Source organism: Rhinatrema bivittatum, chromosome 6 (genome assembly GCF_901001135.1).
Source record: "Rhinatrema bivittatum chromosome 6, aRhiBiv1.1, whole genome shotgun sequence".
Classification (NCBI taxonomy): Eukaryota; Metazoa; Chordata; class Amphibia; order Gymnophiona; family Rhinatrematidae; genus Rhinatrema; species Rhinatrema bivittatum.
In genome coordinates, this window is record NC_042620.1 from 39,316,688 (window position 1) to 39,334,222 (window position 17,535).

At 46.1% G+C, this 17,535-nt stretch overlaps 1 protein-coding gene across 2 annotated transcripts in view; it reads right to left on the minus strand.

Annotated features, from left to right (window-relative positions):
• Positions 1-14,917: 14,917 nt before the first annotated feature.
• Positions 14,918-17,535, minus strand: part of DBI (diazepam binding inhibitor, acyl-CoA binding protein) — a 36,308-nt gene continuing 33,690 nt past the window's right edge. For both annotated transcript variants that reach the window (XM_029605317.1, XM_029605318.1), the window contains exon 4: positions 14,918-15,412. In XM_029605317.1, the coding sequence (XP_029461177.1) occupies positions 15,336-15,412 (77 nt within the window). In that variant the 3' untranslated portion in view covers positions 14,918-15,335. The remainder of the gene's footprint in view (positions 15,413-17,535) is intronic.

A 17,535-nucleotide genomic window follows, 5' to 3' on the forward strand; every position in this document is an offset into this window, starting at 1 on the left:
ATCAACCGCATCCTGCATTATGAAATCTGCTAAGATTTCCTTCAAGACCCAGTGTTTACAGCAGTGGGAGATGGCATTTGCTAGTTTAAGGAAAGACCAGCTATCTTAAGAATAAGTGCTGCTCTTAATTAAAATGAGCCCTTGGGTGACTAAACTCCCTATACAAGGATGGGCTGGGATATGAGCCTTTGGACTGGCTGCATTGTGGCACCCTTAATTTCTTTATAGCAAATTTACCAACTGGTGCCAATATTGGCCTAAAATTTATTTAAAAAAAAAAAAAAAAGTCACCACATGCCTTGTAATTATGATCGATTGCCCTGCAGCCTGATTTTTTTTTTAAATCAAAATTGAGGTTAGCAAATCAGTAATAGTATGCTGTTTAAAGGGGGATTACAAGGACAAAACCCAGCCCAGGAAAGGAAATTCACTTTGCAGGAAAAGTGCTGTTACCACTTAACTCAGCTGGACTGGCAGTATACAAGAACCCCAGAAGTACCGGTCTTATTCAGCTTGTTTCACAAGAAAGCAGAGTTGCTTGACTGTATCCTGTGTTCAGAGGTCAGCAGATGTCACCCAGGTGTGAGGTCTGCCATCATCCAATGGAACCTGGCCCAGAAAAACTCTGCATTCTAGAAACTGAGTGCAGCTCACCAAGCATGCCACTATATCACACCTGGGGGGGTTGCTTTCAGTCTCCTAACTTAGAAAGTTTAAAAAAAAAAAAAAAATTGTGGAGAAACCAACACCGTGGGAAGGCAGCAAGTGTTGTGAGGACTGACATCCTGCTGACTTTGGAGAACCCCTGTTACAAGTAAGCAACTCTGATTTCTCCAAGGACAAGCAGAATAGCAATTCTCACCCACGGGGAATCCCTAGCTGGAAAGAAGGGCAACAAGCCTTTTTTTGTATTTTATACCCAACCTAGGAGGGGCAGCCTAGGAGGGGAGAGAAATCCACATCGCAGTGTTGCAGAGCTCCTCCATGGGAACTAACTACAGGTGAGCCACAGATGCTGCCTTAGATCCAACAGAATCATAGAAACATAGAAATGACGGCAAAAGAAGACCAAACGGCCCATCCAGTCTGCCCAGCAAGCTTCGTACTTTTTTTTTTTTCTCATACTATCTGTTACTCTTGGCTCTTAGTAACCTTTTGGTTCTATTTCCCTTCCACCCCCACCATTAATGTAGAGAGCAGTGTTGGAACTGCATCTAAGCGAAATATCTAGCTTAATTAGTTAGGGGTAGTAACCGCCGCAATAAGCAAGCCACACCCATGCTTATTTGTTTACCCAGACTATGTAATTCAGTCCTTGTTGGTTGTTGTCTGTATATAGATCCACTTTTTTTCACTCCTCCTGCCGTTGAAGCAGAGAGTTATGCTGGATATGCATTGAAAGTGAAGTATCAGTCTTTCTCCCCTGCCGTTGAAGCAGAGAGCTATGCTGTTGGAAGTGAAGTATCAGGCTTATTTGGTTTGGGGTAGTAACCGCCGTAACAAACAAGCTACTCCCCGCTTTTTTGTGAATGCAAATCCTTTTTTCCACATTTCCTCTTGCTGCTGAAGCTTAGAGCAATGTTGGACTCGCATTAACCGTGTGTATGTTTATTGAATAAGGGTATTATCTCCAGGCAGTAGCTGTCATTCCCGCGAGCCACCCACTCTTAATTCACGTCCTCTAGACTTTATGGATCCACAGTGTTTATCCCACGCCCATTTGAAGTCCTTCACAGTTCTGGTCTTCACCACTTCCTCCGGAAGGGCATTCCACCACCCTCTCCGTGAAGGAAATACTTCCTGACATTGGTTCTGGGTCTTCCTCCCTGGAGCTTCAACTTGTGACCCCTGGTTCTGCTGATTTTTTTCCGACGGAAAAGGTTTGTCGTTGTCTTTGGATCATTAAAACCTATCAAGTATCTGAAAGTCTGTATCATATCACCTCTGCTCCTCCTTTCCTCCAGGGTGTACATATTTAGATTCTTCAATCTCTCCTCATAAGTCATTCGATGAAGACCATCCACCTTTCTGGTCACCCTTCTCTGGACCGCCTCCATCTTGTCTCTGTCTCTTTTACGGTCTTCAGAACTGAACACAGTACTCTAGGTGAGGCTTCACCAAGGACCTGTACAAGGGGATAATTACTTCCCTTTTCTTACTCGATATTCCTCTCTCTGTGCAGCCCAGCATTCTTCTGGCTTTAGCTATCGCCTTGTCACATTGTTTCGCCGACTTCAGATCATTAGACACTATCACCCCAAGGTCTCTCTCCTGCTCCGTGCACATCAGCCTTTCTCCCCCCATCGAATACAGTTCATTCGGATTTCCACTCCCCATATACATGACGCTGCACTTCTTGGCATTGAATCTCAGCTGCTATATCTTCGACCACTCTTCCAGCTTCCTTAAATCCCGTCTCATTCTCTCCACTCCTTCTGGCGTGTCCACTCTGTTGCAGATCTTAGTGTCGTCCGCAAAAAGACAAATCTTACCTTCTATCCCGTCCGCAATGTCGCTCACAAAGATATTGAACAGGACCAGTCCCAATACCGATCCCTGCGGTACACAGCTTAAAACTGCTCTCTCTTCAGAGAGAGTTCCATTTATCATCACACATTGTCTTCTGTCCGTCAACCAGTTTGCAATCCAGGCCACCACCTCGGCACTCACTCCTAAGCTTCTCATTTTATTCACCAGTCTCCTGTGCGGGACCGTATGAAAAGCTTTGATGAAATCCAAGTAGATGACATCAAGTGCTCTTCCTTGATCCAATTCCTTGGTTACCCAGTCAAAAAAGTCAATCAGATTTGTCTGACAGGATCTTCCCTTGGTGAATCCATGCTGCCTCTGGTCCAGCAATTCTCCCGACTGTAGATATTTCACTATTCTCTCTTTCAACAGTGACTCCATTACTTTTCCCACCACTGAAATGAGGCTAACTGGTCTGTAGTTACCAGCCTCTTCTCTGTTCCCACTCTTGTGAAGCGGAACCACCACCGCTCTTCTCCAATCACTCGGCACCATTCCCGTTTCTAGGGATCTATTGAACAGGTCACACAGCGGACCCGCCAGCACATCTCTGAGCTCCCTCAGTATCCTGGCATGAACCTCATCAGGCCCCATGGCTTTGTCCACTTTCATTTTCTCCAGCTCTTCCCATACATTTTCTACTGTAAATGGAGTTACATCTACTCCACTCCCCTCCAGTTCTTGTTAACTAGCGACGGTCCTTCTCCAGGGTCCTCTTTAGTGAACACAGAACTGAAGTATTCATTTAATATTTCTGCAATTTCTTAGTCTCTCTCCACACATTGATCATTTCCACCTTTCAAGTTCACTATACCACTTTTCTCTTTTCACTGATGTATCTGAAAAATGTTTTGTCACCTCTCTTTATCTCCTTGGCAATCCTCTCTTCCGCTTGACTTTTTGCTGTTTTGATTAATTTCTTCATCTCCCTCAGTTGTACCAGATTTTCTTCTTTGTGCTCCTCCCTCTGGGATCTTTTATATTTCTTGAACGCTGTTCTTTTAGCCTTTATTTTGTCAGCCCCCTCCTTTGAGAACCAGATAGGTTTCATTTTTTCTTTTGCTTTTCTTTACTTTGAGCCTTGATCTGGCCCACCAGATTCAGGCCTGCCTCAGCATAGCAGGATGAGATGCAATCTGCTAGCCAATCATGATTGGTTTGGCAATGGTGATCCCCAGCTTGTGTGTCAAAAGAAATAAAAAGTTGGGTGGACTTTCTATGGGCTTCAGTCCACTACGATAGAAAGCAGAGGTGCTCTCAGTGCCAACTGTGCAGTGCTTGTTCACATTGGTGGACATGTGGCCTGAGAAAGTTTTGGAAGGACATCTGACTGATTAAGATAGAATTCCAACACTACCTTAGGATGAGGGCGTAGGCCCACATTCTCATAGAAAAACTTAATATAAGGTGAATAAGTTACTAGAGCCTGAAGCTCACTGACCCTGCAGGCTGAAGTGAGGTCAGGTACTTCAGATCACAGGAGTGCAGTGGTTCGAAAGGAAACTTTCCTCAGCTGGGATAAAACCACTTTGAGATGCCAAGATGAAGCAGGTCTGATAGGAGGCTTTAAATGACAGACTCCGTAACATACAACTAGAGGCTGAACAGAGATGGGTCACCTTCTACATGGTGATGGTATGCACCAATCGCACTAAGGTGGACCCTTTCTGAATTGGTCTTGAGACCAATCTCTGACAAATATAGTAGGTAAGCAAGTAGTTTGTCCTGCTCCACATGAAAAGGATCTAGGGCCTTTTGTTCACACCACCCCAAAAACCTCCTCCACTTAAATCTATAGAATTTCTAGTGGAATCCTTATTGGAAGCTAAAAACTCAAGAGAGATCAGGCAAATGAAGGGGTTGCAGAATCAACCTCTCAACATTCAAGCAGTGAGCATTAAGGACTTGAGGTTGAGATGGTGCAACCTGTCTTGATCCCGAGTAATGAGATCTGGGGAAATCTCGTTTGCTCAGTTCCCTGTCTGGTTCCTGCTCCTGTGCGAGATGTCTATCTCAGCCAAAAGGAGCCTATGAGAATCTTAATCCTCCTGTCCTCTTTTGAGCTTCAACAAAAAGTCTTCATCACTAGGGATATCGGAGGATATACATACAGAAGACCCTTGCCTCAATGCAGAACAAAATTATCCAAGGCTATTTTGCTGCATATCCTCTGCCTGGAGCAGAAGATGTGGAACTGCTTGTTTCAAGAGGGCACAAACAGATCCACTACAGGTGTTCCCCAGCTGTTATGCGCTGGTTGAGGGACCACACTTGTGGTTGCAAGGACTGATTCAGTCTATCTGCTAGCACATTCTCCACTCTGGCCAGCTAAGCAGCTTTGAGAACTATCTCCTGAAAGATGTCTCAGCTCCACAGCTGGATGGCCTCCTACCACAGAAGGTATGAACCTGTACAATCGCCATGTGGTTAACCATCTGGACAAGGAGAAAGTTGTTGGATAGCAGCGCTCTGAAAGCCTCTAGAGTGTACCAGCTCACCCAGAGCTCCAGGAAGTTTGATGTAACTTTTCCTGAGTAGACCACAAGCCCTGGTACAAAGCCAATGTACATGAGCTTCCCAACCCACTGAAAACAGCCATCATATGGAGAATTTGAAAGGGGATGCCTTTGACTAGTTTGGACTTGTCCCGCCACCAGGATGCCTGAGCAGTTTGAGCGATGCTGATGTTATTACATAGGTTCAAAGTGACCTGTTGTAACTCACTTACCACAATTGTTTCACAATAGGCAGGATAAGTATTAAAACTGTTTGGTAGCAAAGAAAAAAATAGAAAAAAAAAAGCATGAAAGTAGCAAAATGAGATTTGCACTGATCAGACATAGATAAAGTCAAGACTGTCGAAATGCTAAAGGTCAGCATTAAGTTTTGTTTGTCTTCTAGGCTCAAATTAATGAAATCATATGACTTACAAGAATTCAATCTTATTAGCATATGAGAATAAATACCAGTGCAACTGTAAAAACTAACCTACTGCTATATAAATTTAGAGGGATTGTCATATTTAGAGTGTAATAGTTCGGAAGAGCTGAGCTGGGTTTACTCTACATTATTTCATAAGCAGCACTGCTCCTCTTATGAGATCTATTATTATAAAAGACTAAAGATTTTTCTTACTAGCTGTAGGTATTCAGTGTTAGGACCCCCAATGGTACTGTTGATGCTATGAGACTCAACAGCTTCAAACATGTGCCAAGCTAATGTCTTCGGACTCATTTGGATTAAAACAAAAATAGTTGCACTGGAGAAAGTACAAAGAAGGGCGACCAAAATGATAAAGCGCATGGAAAAGCTCCCTGATGAGGAAAGGATAAAGAGGTTAGGGCTTTTCAGTTTGGAGAACTTGATCAGTATTACAACTCCCAAAATATCATCTCATCTTATATGCTATCTCAGGAAGCAGTGTTTTGAACAAAGGGCCAGAAACTTTAGGGAGAATCTAACAATATCTAACAAAAGATAACTGGCTTTAACGTTTTTAAGTGGTGTATACTTTAATGACTGCTTAAATTTCTTGCTGTGGGATTGTAGCCACATTTCTTGCGTTTAAAAAGGATTTAAGTTGTTCTACAGCTGTAAATAGAAAGCTTTCACCTTTACCTTTAATGAGACACCTGCATGGGTATCTCAAAAGAAATGTATTCAAACCTTTTTTAAACCCAACTGCACTAACCACATCCTCTGGTAACAAATTCCAGAGCTTAATTGTGCGCCGAGTGAAAAAGAATTTCTCCAATTAGTTTTAAATGTGCTACTTGCTAACTTCATGGAATGTCCCCTAGTCCTTCTATTATTCAAAAGTGTAAATAACCAATTCACATCTACTCGTTCAAGACCTCTCATGATCTTAAAGACCTCTATCATATCCCCCCCTCAGCCATCTCTTCTCCAAGCTGAACAGCCCTAACCTCTTCAGTCTTTCCTCATAGGGGATCTGTTTCATCCCCTTTATCATTTTGGTTTCCCTTCTCTGTACCTTTTCCATCACAACTATATCTTTTTTTGAGATGCAGCGACCAGAATTGTATACTGTATTCAAGGTGCGGTCTCACCATGGAGCGATAGAAGCATTATGACATTTTCCATTTTATTAACCATTTCCTTCTTAATAATTCCTAACATTCTGTTTACTTTTTTTGACTGCTGCAGCACACTGAGCCGACGATTTTAAAGTGTTATCCGCTATGATGCCTAGATCTTTTTCCTGGGTGGTAGCTCCTAATATGGAACCTAACATCGTGTAACTACAGCAAAGGTTATTTTTCCCTATATGCATCACCTTGCACTTGTCCACATTAAATTTCACCTGCCATTTAGATGCCCAATCTTCCAGTCTTGCAAGGTCCTCCTGTAACGTATCACAGTCTGCTTGTGATTTAACTACTCTGAATAATTTTGTATCATCCACAAGTTCGATAACCTCACTTGTAGTATTCCTTTCCAGATCATTTATAAATATATTGAAAAGCACCAGTCCAACTACTGATCCCTGAGGCACTCCACTGTTTATTCTTTTCCACTGAGAAAATTGACCATTTAATCCTAATCCTACTCTCTGTTTCCTGTCTTCTAACCAGTTTGTAATCCATGAAAGGATATCGCCTCCTACCCCATGACTTTTTAGTTGTTTTCTTAGAAGCCTCCCATGAGGGACTTTGTCAAACACCTTCTGAAAATCCAAATACACTACATCTACCAGTTCACCTTTATCCACATTTAAACACTTCAAAAAAATGAATGGAGAAATTACTTACCTGATAATTTCGTTTTCCTTAGTGTAGACAGATGGACTCAGGACCAATGGATATAGTGTACTCCTGATATCAGTTGGAGATGGATCAGATTTCAATCTGTCAGTCCTAGTACATATACCCCTGCAGGAAGTGCAGCTCTTCAGTATTCTCCTCGAAAAGCAATTGTGGATATATGTGTGACTGAATAACTTGGTTAACTTGAACTGGTTGAGTAAGTTATAGCCAGTGCCCTCAACCGAGAAACGTCGACACCCTGTAGGATGGGTGTCCTAATTGGAGGGAAAGCTTGGCTTACCCGTGATTATCTCGCTCTCGGGGATGTTGCCCGAGAATTCCATGAATGACGGCAGCCTTGGGTAGGATGCTGAGTCCATCTGTCTACACTAAGGAAAACTAAATTATCAGGTAAGTAATTTCTCCATTTCCTAGCGTATAGCAGATGGACTCAGGACCAATGGGATGTATAAAAGCTACTCCTGAACCGGGTGGGAGGCTGTCCATGGCCCACTTAGTACTGCCCTTGCGAATGCTGTGTCCTCTGGAGCCTGAACATCCAGGTGGTAGAACAGAGAGAAGGTGTGGATGGAGGACCATGTCGCCGCCCGACAGATCTCGGTGGGTGATAGCATCTTGGTTTCTGCCCAGGACACTGCCTGGGCTCTAGTTGAATGGGCCTTGACTTGCAAAGGCGGTGGCTTGCCTGCTTCTATGTAGACTGCTTTGATAACTTCTTTGATCCAGCGGGCTATGGTTGCCCGCAAGGCCGCTTCCCCTTGCTTCTTCCCACGTGAAGGATGAATAGATGGTCTGTCTTTCGTACGGGTTCCGACCTTTCCAGGTATTGGACTAGGAGTCTGCCGACCGTTGAGGTGGCATAGACGGCGAGATTCTTCCGGATCCTTATGCTCATCTGGCGATGGTAGCGAGATGGTTTTGTTGAGATGGAAGTGAGAAACCACTTTGGGACCCTGCGTAACTGAATGGCTCCCGGAGTGAGTCTGAGGAACGGCTCCCGGCAGGACAGTGCTTGTAGCGCGGAGATACGACGGGCCAAACAGACTGCCACCAGGAATGCCGTTTTCAATGTTAGTAGTCGGTGGGACAGGCTGTGGAGAGATCTGAAGGAGGCTCCTGCTAAGAAGTCTAGGACTAGGTTGAGGTTCCATAGAGGCACCAGTCACTTTAGGGGTGGTCTGATCTTCTTGACTCCTTTCAGGAAGTGGGAGACGTCCGGGTGAGAGGCTAGGCTACAGCCTTCACTCTTGGTTCCGTAGCATGACCATGCGGCCACCTGTACTGTGATGGAGTTGAGAGACAATCCCTTCTGTAGGCCATTCTGCAGGAATTCCAAAATCGTGGGGATTTTGACTAACTGTGGGATGGCGCGGTCCTCACACCAGGCTTCGAATACTCTCCAAATCCTTATGTTAGGGATGTGGAGAACTTGCGTGCTCGGAACAGGGTGTCAATTACTGCCCCCGAGTATCCGATCTTCCTCAGGCGAGTCCTCTCAATGGCCAGACTAAGAGAGAATCGAGCTGGGTTCTTGTGGAGGATCGGCCCTTGTTGGAGCAGATCCCTGTGTGGCAGTAGCGGGAGAGGGCTTTTTGTCAGTAGCCTTTGCCTGTCTGTGTACCACGGCCTTCTTGGCCAGTCTGGGGCCACTAGAAGTACTGGTCCCGTGTGGTGTTCTATCTTGTGGATGATTCCGCCCAATAGGGGCCACGGTGGAAAGGCATATAGTAGAGTTTCTTGTGGCCAGGTCTGTACCAGGGCATCGATTCCCTGAGACTGAGGTTCCCATCTGCGGCTGAAGAAGCTGGGCACTTAGGCGTTGGACCGGTTTGCCAGGAGGTCCATAGTTGGTGTTCCCCAACAGTTTACTATAAACTGGAAGGCTGTGGTCGACAGTCTCCATTCTCCTGGGTCTAGACTTTCTCTGCTGAGGTAATCTGCAGCGACGTCTTTCCCGGCGATGTGGGCAGCCGAGATCTCCCGAAGGTTCGCTTCCACCCACGTCATTAGGGGGTCTATTTCCAGAGACACCTGTTGGCTTCTGGTTTCTCCCTGATGGTTGATGTAGGCCACTGCTGTGGCATTGTCCAACATGACTCTGACTGATTTGTCCCGGAGTCTGTGACCAAACCGTAGGCAGGCTAGTCTGACTGCCAATGCTTCTAAGCGGTTGATGTTCCATCCAGACTATTCTTTGTTCCATTGCCCTTGGGCGGTCAGCTCCTGGCAGTGTGCTCCCCATCCTCATAGGCTGGCATCCATGGTGAGCAGGATCCAGGTCGGTGAGGATAGCCTCACTCCCTTGCTCAGATGGTCTTCTTATAGCCACCATCGTAGTTGGGTCCGAACTTTGTCCGGGAGCTGGAGACAAACAGTGTAGTTCTGGGACAGTGGGTTCCATCGTGACAGTAGGGAGCGCTGTAGGGGTCTCATGTGGGCTCTTGCCCATGGCACTACTTCCAGTGTGGATGCCATGAGGCAGAGGAATTGGAGGTAGTCCCATGCTGGGGGGCAAAGCTCGCTCAACAGGGTTCGCAACTGGGTCATCAGTTTTGATCTCCTTGATGGTGTCAGGATGACCTTGTCTTGTTTGGTGTCAAACCGAACTCCCAGGTATTCTAGAGATTGGGAGGGCTGCAGATAGCTCTTTTTTGTGTTGACCACCCACCCGAGGCTCTCCAGTGGAATTTTGACTGTTGGTCGCCTCGTGACTTTCCTCTGGGGACTTCGCCCTGATCAGCCAATCGTCCAGATATGGGTGTACGAGGATTCCTTCCTTCCTCAGTGTTGCCACCACTACTACCATGATTTTGGTGAATGTCCGGGGTGCTGTGACTAACCCGAATAGTAGTGCCCAGAACTGGTTAGTGATGGTCCAGGATCACGAAGCGTAGAAAACGCTGATCTTCCTGATGGACCGGAATGTGCAGGTAGGCTTCAGACAGATCCAGGGATGTAAGGAATTCTCCCGGTTGTATCGCCCTTATGACCAAGTGTAGGCTTTCATTGCGGAAGCGAGGAATCTTCAGGTGGCGGTTGACAGACTTGAGGTCCAGGATGGGCCGGAACACCCCTTCTTTCTTGGGGACGATAAAATAGATGAAACAGTGTCCAGTATTTATTTGTTGTGAGGGCACCGGTGTTATAGCCTCTAAGGCAAGTAAACTGGTCAGCGTAGTTTCCACTGCCACGATCCCTCTTGGAGGGATCGTGGCAGGGGAATTTCACAAACTTGTCCGGAGGGATGTGGTGGAAATCCAGATAATATCCCTCTCGAATGATGGCTAGGACCCACTTGTCTGAAGTTCTCTCGACCCATCTTTGGTAGAATAGGGCAAGTCTGCTCCCTATGGCTTCTTCCCTTGGACGGATCAGCTGATTTTCATTGTGGGGTGCAGCTGGGACCTGGGCCTGAGCAGGCACCCTTTTTGTTGTGCTTGTTCCGAAAGGACTGGCTCCTGCCTGCGGCACGAGCCGCTTGATATGTGCTTCTGTATGGATTGAAGTGCTGTGATCCTCTGCCCCTAGAAGTTTGGGGAAAGGGTTGCTGGCTTCTCTTATTCCTGTCCTCTGGTAGCCGCGGGAGTGGGGATTCGCCCCATTTGTTGGCTAGCTTCTCCAGTTTGCTTCCGAACAGGAGGGTTCCCTTGATGGGCATCCTCGTGAGTCTCCTTTTGGATGATGCATCGGCTGACCAGCTTCGGAGCCAGAATTGTCTTCTGGCCGCCACGACGGATGATACGCTTTTAGCCGCCGTGCGCACCAGATCAGAGGTGGCATCTGTGAGGAATGATACCGCTGGTTCCAGGGCTTCCCCAGGAGTGTTGTTCTTGGTTTGTGATAAGCAGGTACGTCACCACGGCACAGCAGGCCACGATCTGTAGAGACATAGCGGAGACGTCAAAGGACTGTTTGAGGATGGATTCCAGACGTCTGTCTTGGGCATCCTTGAGTGCTGCTCCTCCCTTGACTGGGATAGTAATGCGCTTCGAGACTGCGCAGACCATGGCATCCACTTTTGGACAGGCCAGGAGATCTTTGGCAGCAGGGTCCAGGGGGGTACATGGCTGCCAGGGCATGCCCTCCCTTTTAACGTGGTCTCCGGGGCTTCCCATTCCAGGTCAATTAGCTGCTGGACAGCTTATAATAGTGGGAAATGACGGGAGGTCTGATGGAGTCCCTCTAGGAGGGGGTTCATCTTAGGTTCCCCCGAGGCACTTGTGCCTGGGATAGCGAGCTCTTTCATGCTGTGTGTGACCAGGTCTGGAAGCTCGTCCTTGATGAAGAAACACCTCATGGTTCGGTGGGGTTCTGTCCCTGGGGGGAGTTCCCCTTCCTCCAGGGATTCTGACTCCTCGTCAGAGTTGTCCATGTCCCCGAAGGTGGGGCTTCTGGGCAGAGGAGGCACTTCTCTGGGCCTAGAGGGTCCCGGGATGTTGAGGTCCTCTGGCGGAGGCTGTGACCGTGTTATCAGAGGCCCCAGCTGCATGTGGACGAATGTATGCAGGCCTTTGAAGAATTCCACCCAGGAGATAGATACTGGGTCTATATTAAGAGGCGCTGTGTCCCTGAGGAGCCCTGTTTGAGGGAAGCTCCCACTGGGAAATGCGAGGTCCGGCGTACTGTCCGAGGAGCCGGATCCTGGCACTGGCTGGGGAAGGCCATGGGCTGAATCCCCCAGAGGCTGTGGCCTCTTCATGCTGCGCAGCTCTAATATGGTATGCTGGGCAAAGGCCCTGGGCTTCTGCTCCAGTGGTGCCATGACTTGTGCGCGTAAAATATAGGGACCGGGTGGCTTAGTTATGCACTCCAGTGCATAGAGGTTATGCGCACGGACCAAACGTATGCGCCCGGCACAGTAAGGGTCTGGCTATGCGCTTAGCTGTGCGCACGGGTCGAGACAGCAGACAGGGCGGTGAACAGGTCAAGATGGTGACGGCGACCACCTCGGAGGGTCTTCATGTGGGAGGACCCTCAGATCTTACCAGGGCCTAGCCCTGCTAGGGCTGATCAACCCAGTGGCACTGGCTGGCAACCTGCGAGACTCTTCAAACTTCGGAGACCGGAGACTTTTAAGTAGTTTTCTATCTTACCTTGTCTCGGCGCTTCCCGGTCTCCGGCTGCAGGGGGAGAGGGAAAATTATCTTCACCACCGAGCTAGAAGTTGCACCCACTGTCTCTCAGCCTCACCCGTTGCTGGGGGCTAAATCCACGCAGAGGGTCGGTCACCGGACCAAGGCTTACCTCAGAGGGATCACTGAAATCACCTCGGGAATTCACAACTGGGAGAGGGACCCAAGGGGTGTCACCGCAGGAGAGCGGGGCTCGTCTGTAGTGGTAAGATTTCTTCTTGTTTTGGGTTTCTTTTGCTAAATTACTCTAACGCTGTGCGAGCGTGCATAGAGTCCTTAACTGCTATGGAGACAGAAAATACTGAAGAGCTGCACTTCCTGCAGGGGTATATGTACTAGGGCTGACGTCAGACTGAAATCTGACCTGTCTCCAACTGCTAGCAGGAGTACACTATATCCATTGGTCCCGAGTCCATTTGCTACACGCTAGGAAAGCAGATTTTTTAGGCAAGACTTCCCTTGCGTTTTGACATTCTTCCATTAAACCATGTCTTTCTATATGCTCTACGATTTTGAACTTTAGAATAGTTTCCACTATTTTTCCCAGCCATGAAGTCAGGCTCACTGGTCTGTAGTTTCCCAGATTGCCCCTAGAGCCCTTTTTAAATATTGGGGTTACATTTGCCACCCTCTAGGCTTCAGGTACAATGGATGATTTTAATGGTAGGTTACAAATTTTAACTTATAGATCAGAAGTTTCATTTTTAAGTTCTTCAGTACCCTATGATGCATACCATCCCATCCAGATGATTTACTACTCTTTGGTTTATCAGTCTAGCCTACTACATTTTCCAGGTTCAGTGATTTGGTTCAGTTCATCTGACTCATCACCCTTGCAAACAGTCTCTGAACTGGTATCTCCCCATTGCCTTAGGGAAGATAGGGCCACCTCCACAGGTTTCTTGCTTCAGATATATTTTTAAAAGTTTTTAATTATGAGTTTTTGCCTCTATGACCAACTTCATTTCAAATTCTCTCTTTACTTGTCTTATCAATGTCTTACACTTAACTTGACAATGCTTATGCTTTGTCCTATTTTCTTCAGATGGATCCTTCCAATTTTTGAAGGATTTTTTTTTTTTGGCTAAAATAGCCTCTTTCATCTCACCTTTTAACCATGCTTTTTCCACTTATGTTCATTGTAAAGCCTTTGGCTGAATTACTGTTTACTGTAAACCAAGGTGATGTGCATTACGTGCCACGGTATATAAAAAACTATAAATAATCGTTCCACCTTTCTTAATGCGTGGAATACATATGGACTGCGCACATCTAGGATTGTATTTTTAAACCATTTCCATTGAAAACAACCTTTGCAGCTGCACCTTTCCATTTTTTTCTATTTTCCTTATTTTATCAGTTTCCCTTTTGAAATTCAGTTAGAGCTGTAGATTTACTTATTGTCCCCCCTTCCAGTTATTAGTTTAAATTTGATCATGTTATGATCACTATTGCCAAGTGGCCCCACCACTATTACCTCTCACCAAATCCTGCATGCACTAAGAATTAAATCTAAAATAGCAATCTCTCTCGTTGGTTTCTGAACCAATTGCTCTATGATGTAGTCATTTATTACATCCAGGAACTTTGGCTCTAGCAAGTCCTGATGTTACATTTACCCACTCAATATTGGGGTAACTGAAGTCTCCCATTATTATTACACTGTCAAATTGGTTAGCTTCTCTGATTTCTCTTAGCATTTCATCATCTGTCTGACCATTTTGTCCAGGTGGATGGTAGTATACTCCTATCACTATACTCTTACCCAACACACATGGGATTTCTACCCATATAGATTCTACTGAGCATTTAGTCTCTTGTACTATCTTTATCCTGTTGGACTCTATACACTCCTGCCCATAAAGTGCCACACTCCCACCAAGTTGATCCTAGCATTGCAATATCATTTGTACCTTGATATAGCACTGTCCCATTGGTTATCCTCCTTCCACCAGGTCTGTATGATACCAATTATGTCACTCATCCTTTACTTACTGTACACTAACTCTCCCCTCTTATTTCTTAGACATTTCAAAGTGTTTTTATTTGTTTTAATAACCTGCTTTTGAGTTCTTAGGGATAGTTTGGAAATCTTTAGCTCAGGGGAATTTTTACATATAGGCACATGGACTGTTTGCTTTTATTGGAACCTCTGTTGGGATGGCTACAGAAACTCTTCCTCCCAAAAACAGACTGAAGAGGGTTTTGTTACTGCTGGGAGAATCCATTTTGTGTCTGACAGAGAAGTCAGCAATGTCTCTGAGCTCATTGCAGGAAGGGAGGGATATCATGACTTCAGTGCCCTGCTACTAGCACAGAATGGATGCCCTAAGCATTGCTGTGGGAGAAAATATTGAAGACCCCATGAATGCCCTGCCTCCCCATCACTGAAACTGCTGGATGAAAAGGGAACAAAATGAATCATAATTCAGTAAAAAGCAAGTGGGCAAGATTAAAGCTACAACAGAAAAAGGTAACAAAATGAACTTTATTCATTCAAATGCAACGTTTGGCTTTTAAATCACAGACGCTAACTAGGAAAGGAGCAAAACTCCTGCATCTACATGAAGTCTTCCAGCACAAGCCTAGGGAAAATGACTGCTTCAGACTGAGGTCATTTTTAGCCGGGTAAATGTCTGTTAGCCTTCTCACCAAATCTGACCATGAGGAAAGTCATCATCCCACTGGTTTGTCTTATTCACTGCACAAGCACTTCAAATTTAGTAGGAAAAAAAAAGTTCTAAATTGTTAAATTCTATACCAGTTGTTAGCAGCCAGGAAATGCAGGTATGTACTGGCACCACAAGACCCTGCTGATCTCGGAACCCCTACCTATGGGCATTAGAAAGGTGGACTAACACCAAGGCATGGGCTAACAGGAGGCAGCTTAGTTTGTTCCACATTTCACTTTCAGCTCTTCCACTTTCTTTATATAAGCAGCCATCGCATTTTCTTTTGAAGTACCTACAGAGTCAAAGATAAAAAAATGTTAGAGATTGCTCAGGAGCAATCAAGAACTGTCAATAAAAAAAAAAAAAAAGACCACCCTAACAATTTATGTTGCCACCTGTCAGATTTTTTTCTGGACAGTACAGATATTTCAGGAGATGGCTGGAAGAAAGAGGGCTAAAATGTCCCCCAAAATCAGCTGCAGTCCACAAGTCCTCTCCTGCCCAGTGCCTTCAATTAAGTGAACACCATCCTCACTGCCATGGTCGGCATGGTACCTCTTCTGTAGCCTTCGTGTTCAAACACTGACCTGCGTGCCAGAAGAGGCACTATGCTGACCTTGGAGGGGGCCCACACACCATTGACCGGCCCTGACCTGAGGCCGCTGACAGAGTGGCAACATCCAGTGGGCCACAAGCAGAGCCCATCCCACTCGCAGCAGAAGATAAAGACCCAAGTCGTGGGCACAGCCCATCCCACTCGCAGCCAAGGAGTACCAATATCTGGTAAGCTGTGAGTGGAGCCAATCTTGCTCACAACAGAAGAGAGGCCCGATAGCCACTCTCTCTTCAGCTGCAGGCAGGATGGACTCAGAGGCCAAGAATGGCCACACATGAACCAATGTGTCAGAGACGAAAGGTGTGTGTGTATGAATAAAGAGACTGGGAGCCTGCATGTGTGTATGCAAGACTGGGAGCCTGTGTGATTGAGAGAGGAATCTGTGCAAGAGTGTATGAATGGGTGCAAGAGAGGTAGCATGTGAGAAGGGTGAGAGAGAGAGCCTGTATGATGGTTTGTGTACACATGAGAGAGAGAGCAGAGAACTGGAGATCACTTGGAGGGGATGGGATAGAGGAGCAAACCTTGGGGGGACAGGGGTGTCAAAGGAAATATCCACACCAGGTGCCAAATGCTTTAGGTATGCTGTTCACTTCATTGAAAGCACCAGTGCTGGATGAAAAAGCACCCCAGGAGCAGCAGTCAGCTCAAGTTCTGCCAGCAGAGGATGCACGCTGTGAGTAAAGAACTGACAGGAGTCCAAACTCTGCCGGCCAACTGTATGAGCAGAGAAGGAAGCCCAACTGTATATGCGAGGGAGAGCAAGCAAGTGAGTATAAGAGCCTGTGTGTGGTGGAGGGTCCAATGAGTGATAGCCCGTGTGCATATATGAGGGAGAGGGGGGGGGGGGGGGGGGGGGAGTAAGCCTTATGTGAGATCAAGAGAAAGGCAGTGCGTATGAAGGCGACAGTGAGAGCCCCCCCATGTATGTATGGGAGAGAAAGCCTGTGTGAAGGACGGAGGGAGAGAACCAGCAAGTGTGAGAGTGGAGTGTGCATGAGTCAACGTGTGAGAATGAATATGTACTTAGGGAATTTGTGTATGACAGGATAAAGTATGCACTCTCCCTCCCTCCCACTAATCCACAACAATCTCAGGGTGACTGGAAATCAAAATGCTCCCAGGTAGAGAGAGCTGGAGCTAGGTTTTACCCCTATGGGTTTTAAACTATTGACTTTGATGTGTCTGCTGGCAAGTCTCTTCCAGCTTCCTCTCTGCTCAGGCTCTTGGCTAGTGTTGCCAACTGTCAACTAAAAATATCTAACACTTGGACGCACAGAGTAAAAATGTATCTATGTTCTTCCACATGGCTTAATTTTTTTTTTTTAAACTACTTGCCTTATTACTAGAAAGCTGTGCACAAAACAAGGTTCAACCAAAATGATCCCAAATATAAAAATAGCAGTAACATCAGGAAAACTAGTTACTTAACTGCCACCTTTACCATTAGGAAATGTTTTTTTTTTTTTTTTTAAATCTATCACCTTTTTACCCACCACTGCCATCCCAGGCTAGTGAAAAGGTATTTAGGTGCCCTAGGCACAGCTTACAGCTTTGTGCAACCTCCTCTCAGCCCTCCCCATGTGCACAATAAAAAAAACCAATGCAGTTACTGTAACAGATTTCACATAGAAAAGGGCACTCAAAAAGTAGTCTTGAGGTAAAACTCATTTACATGTATTACTGTAGTATCAACCAGAAAACATATTTTGGAGGCCAGGCTCACACAACACATGGGTTCCAAGTATGTGTTGTGAGCCCAGCCTGGCCTCCAAAAAGCTATGAGTAAACAGAATTAC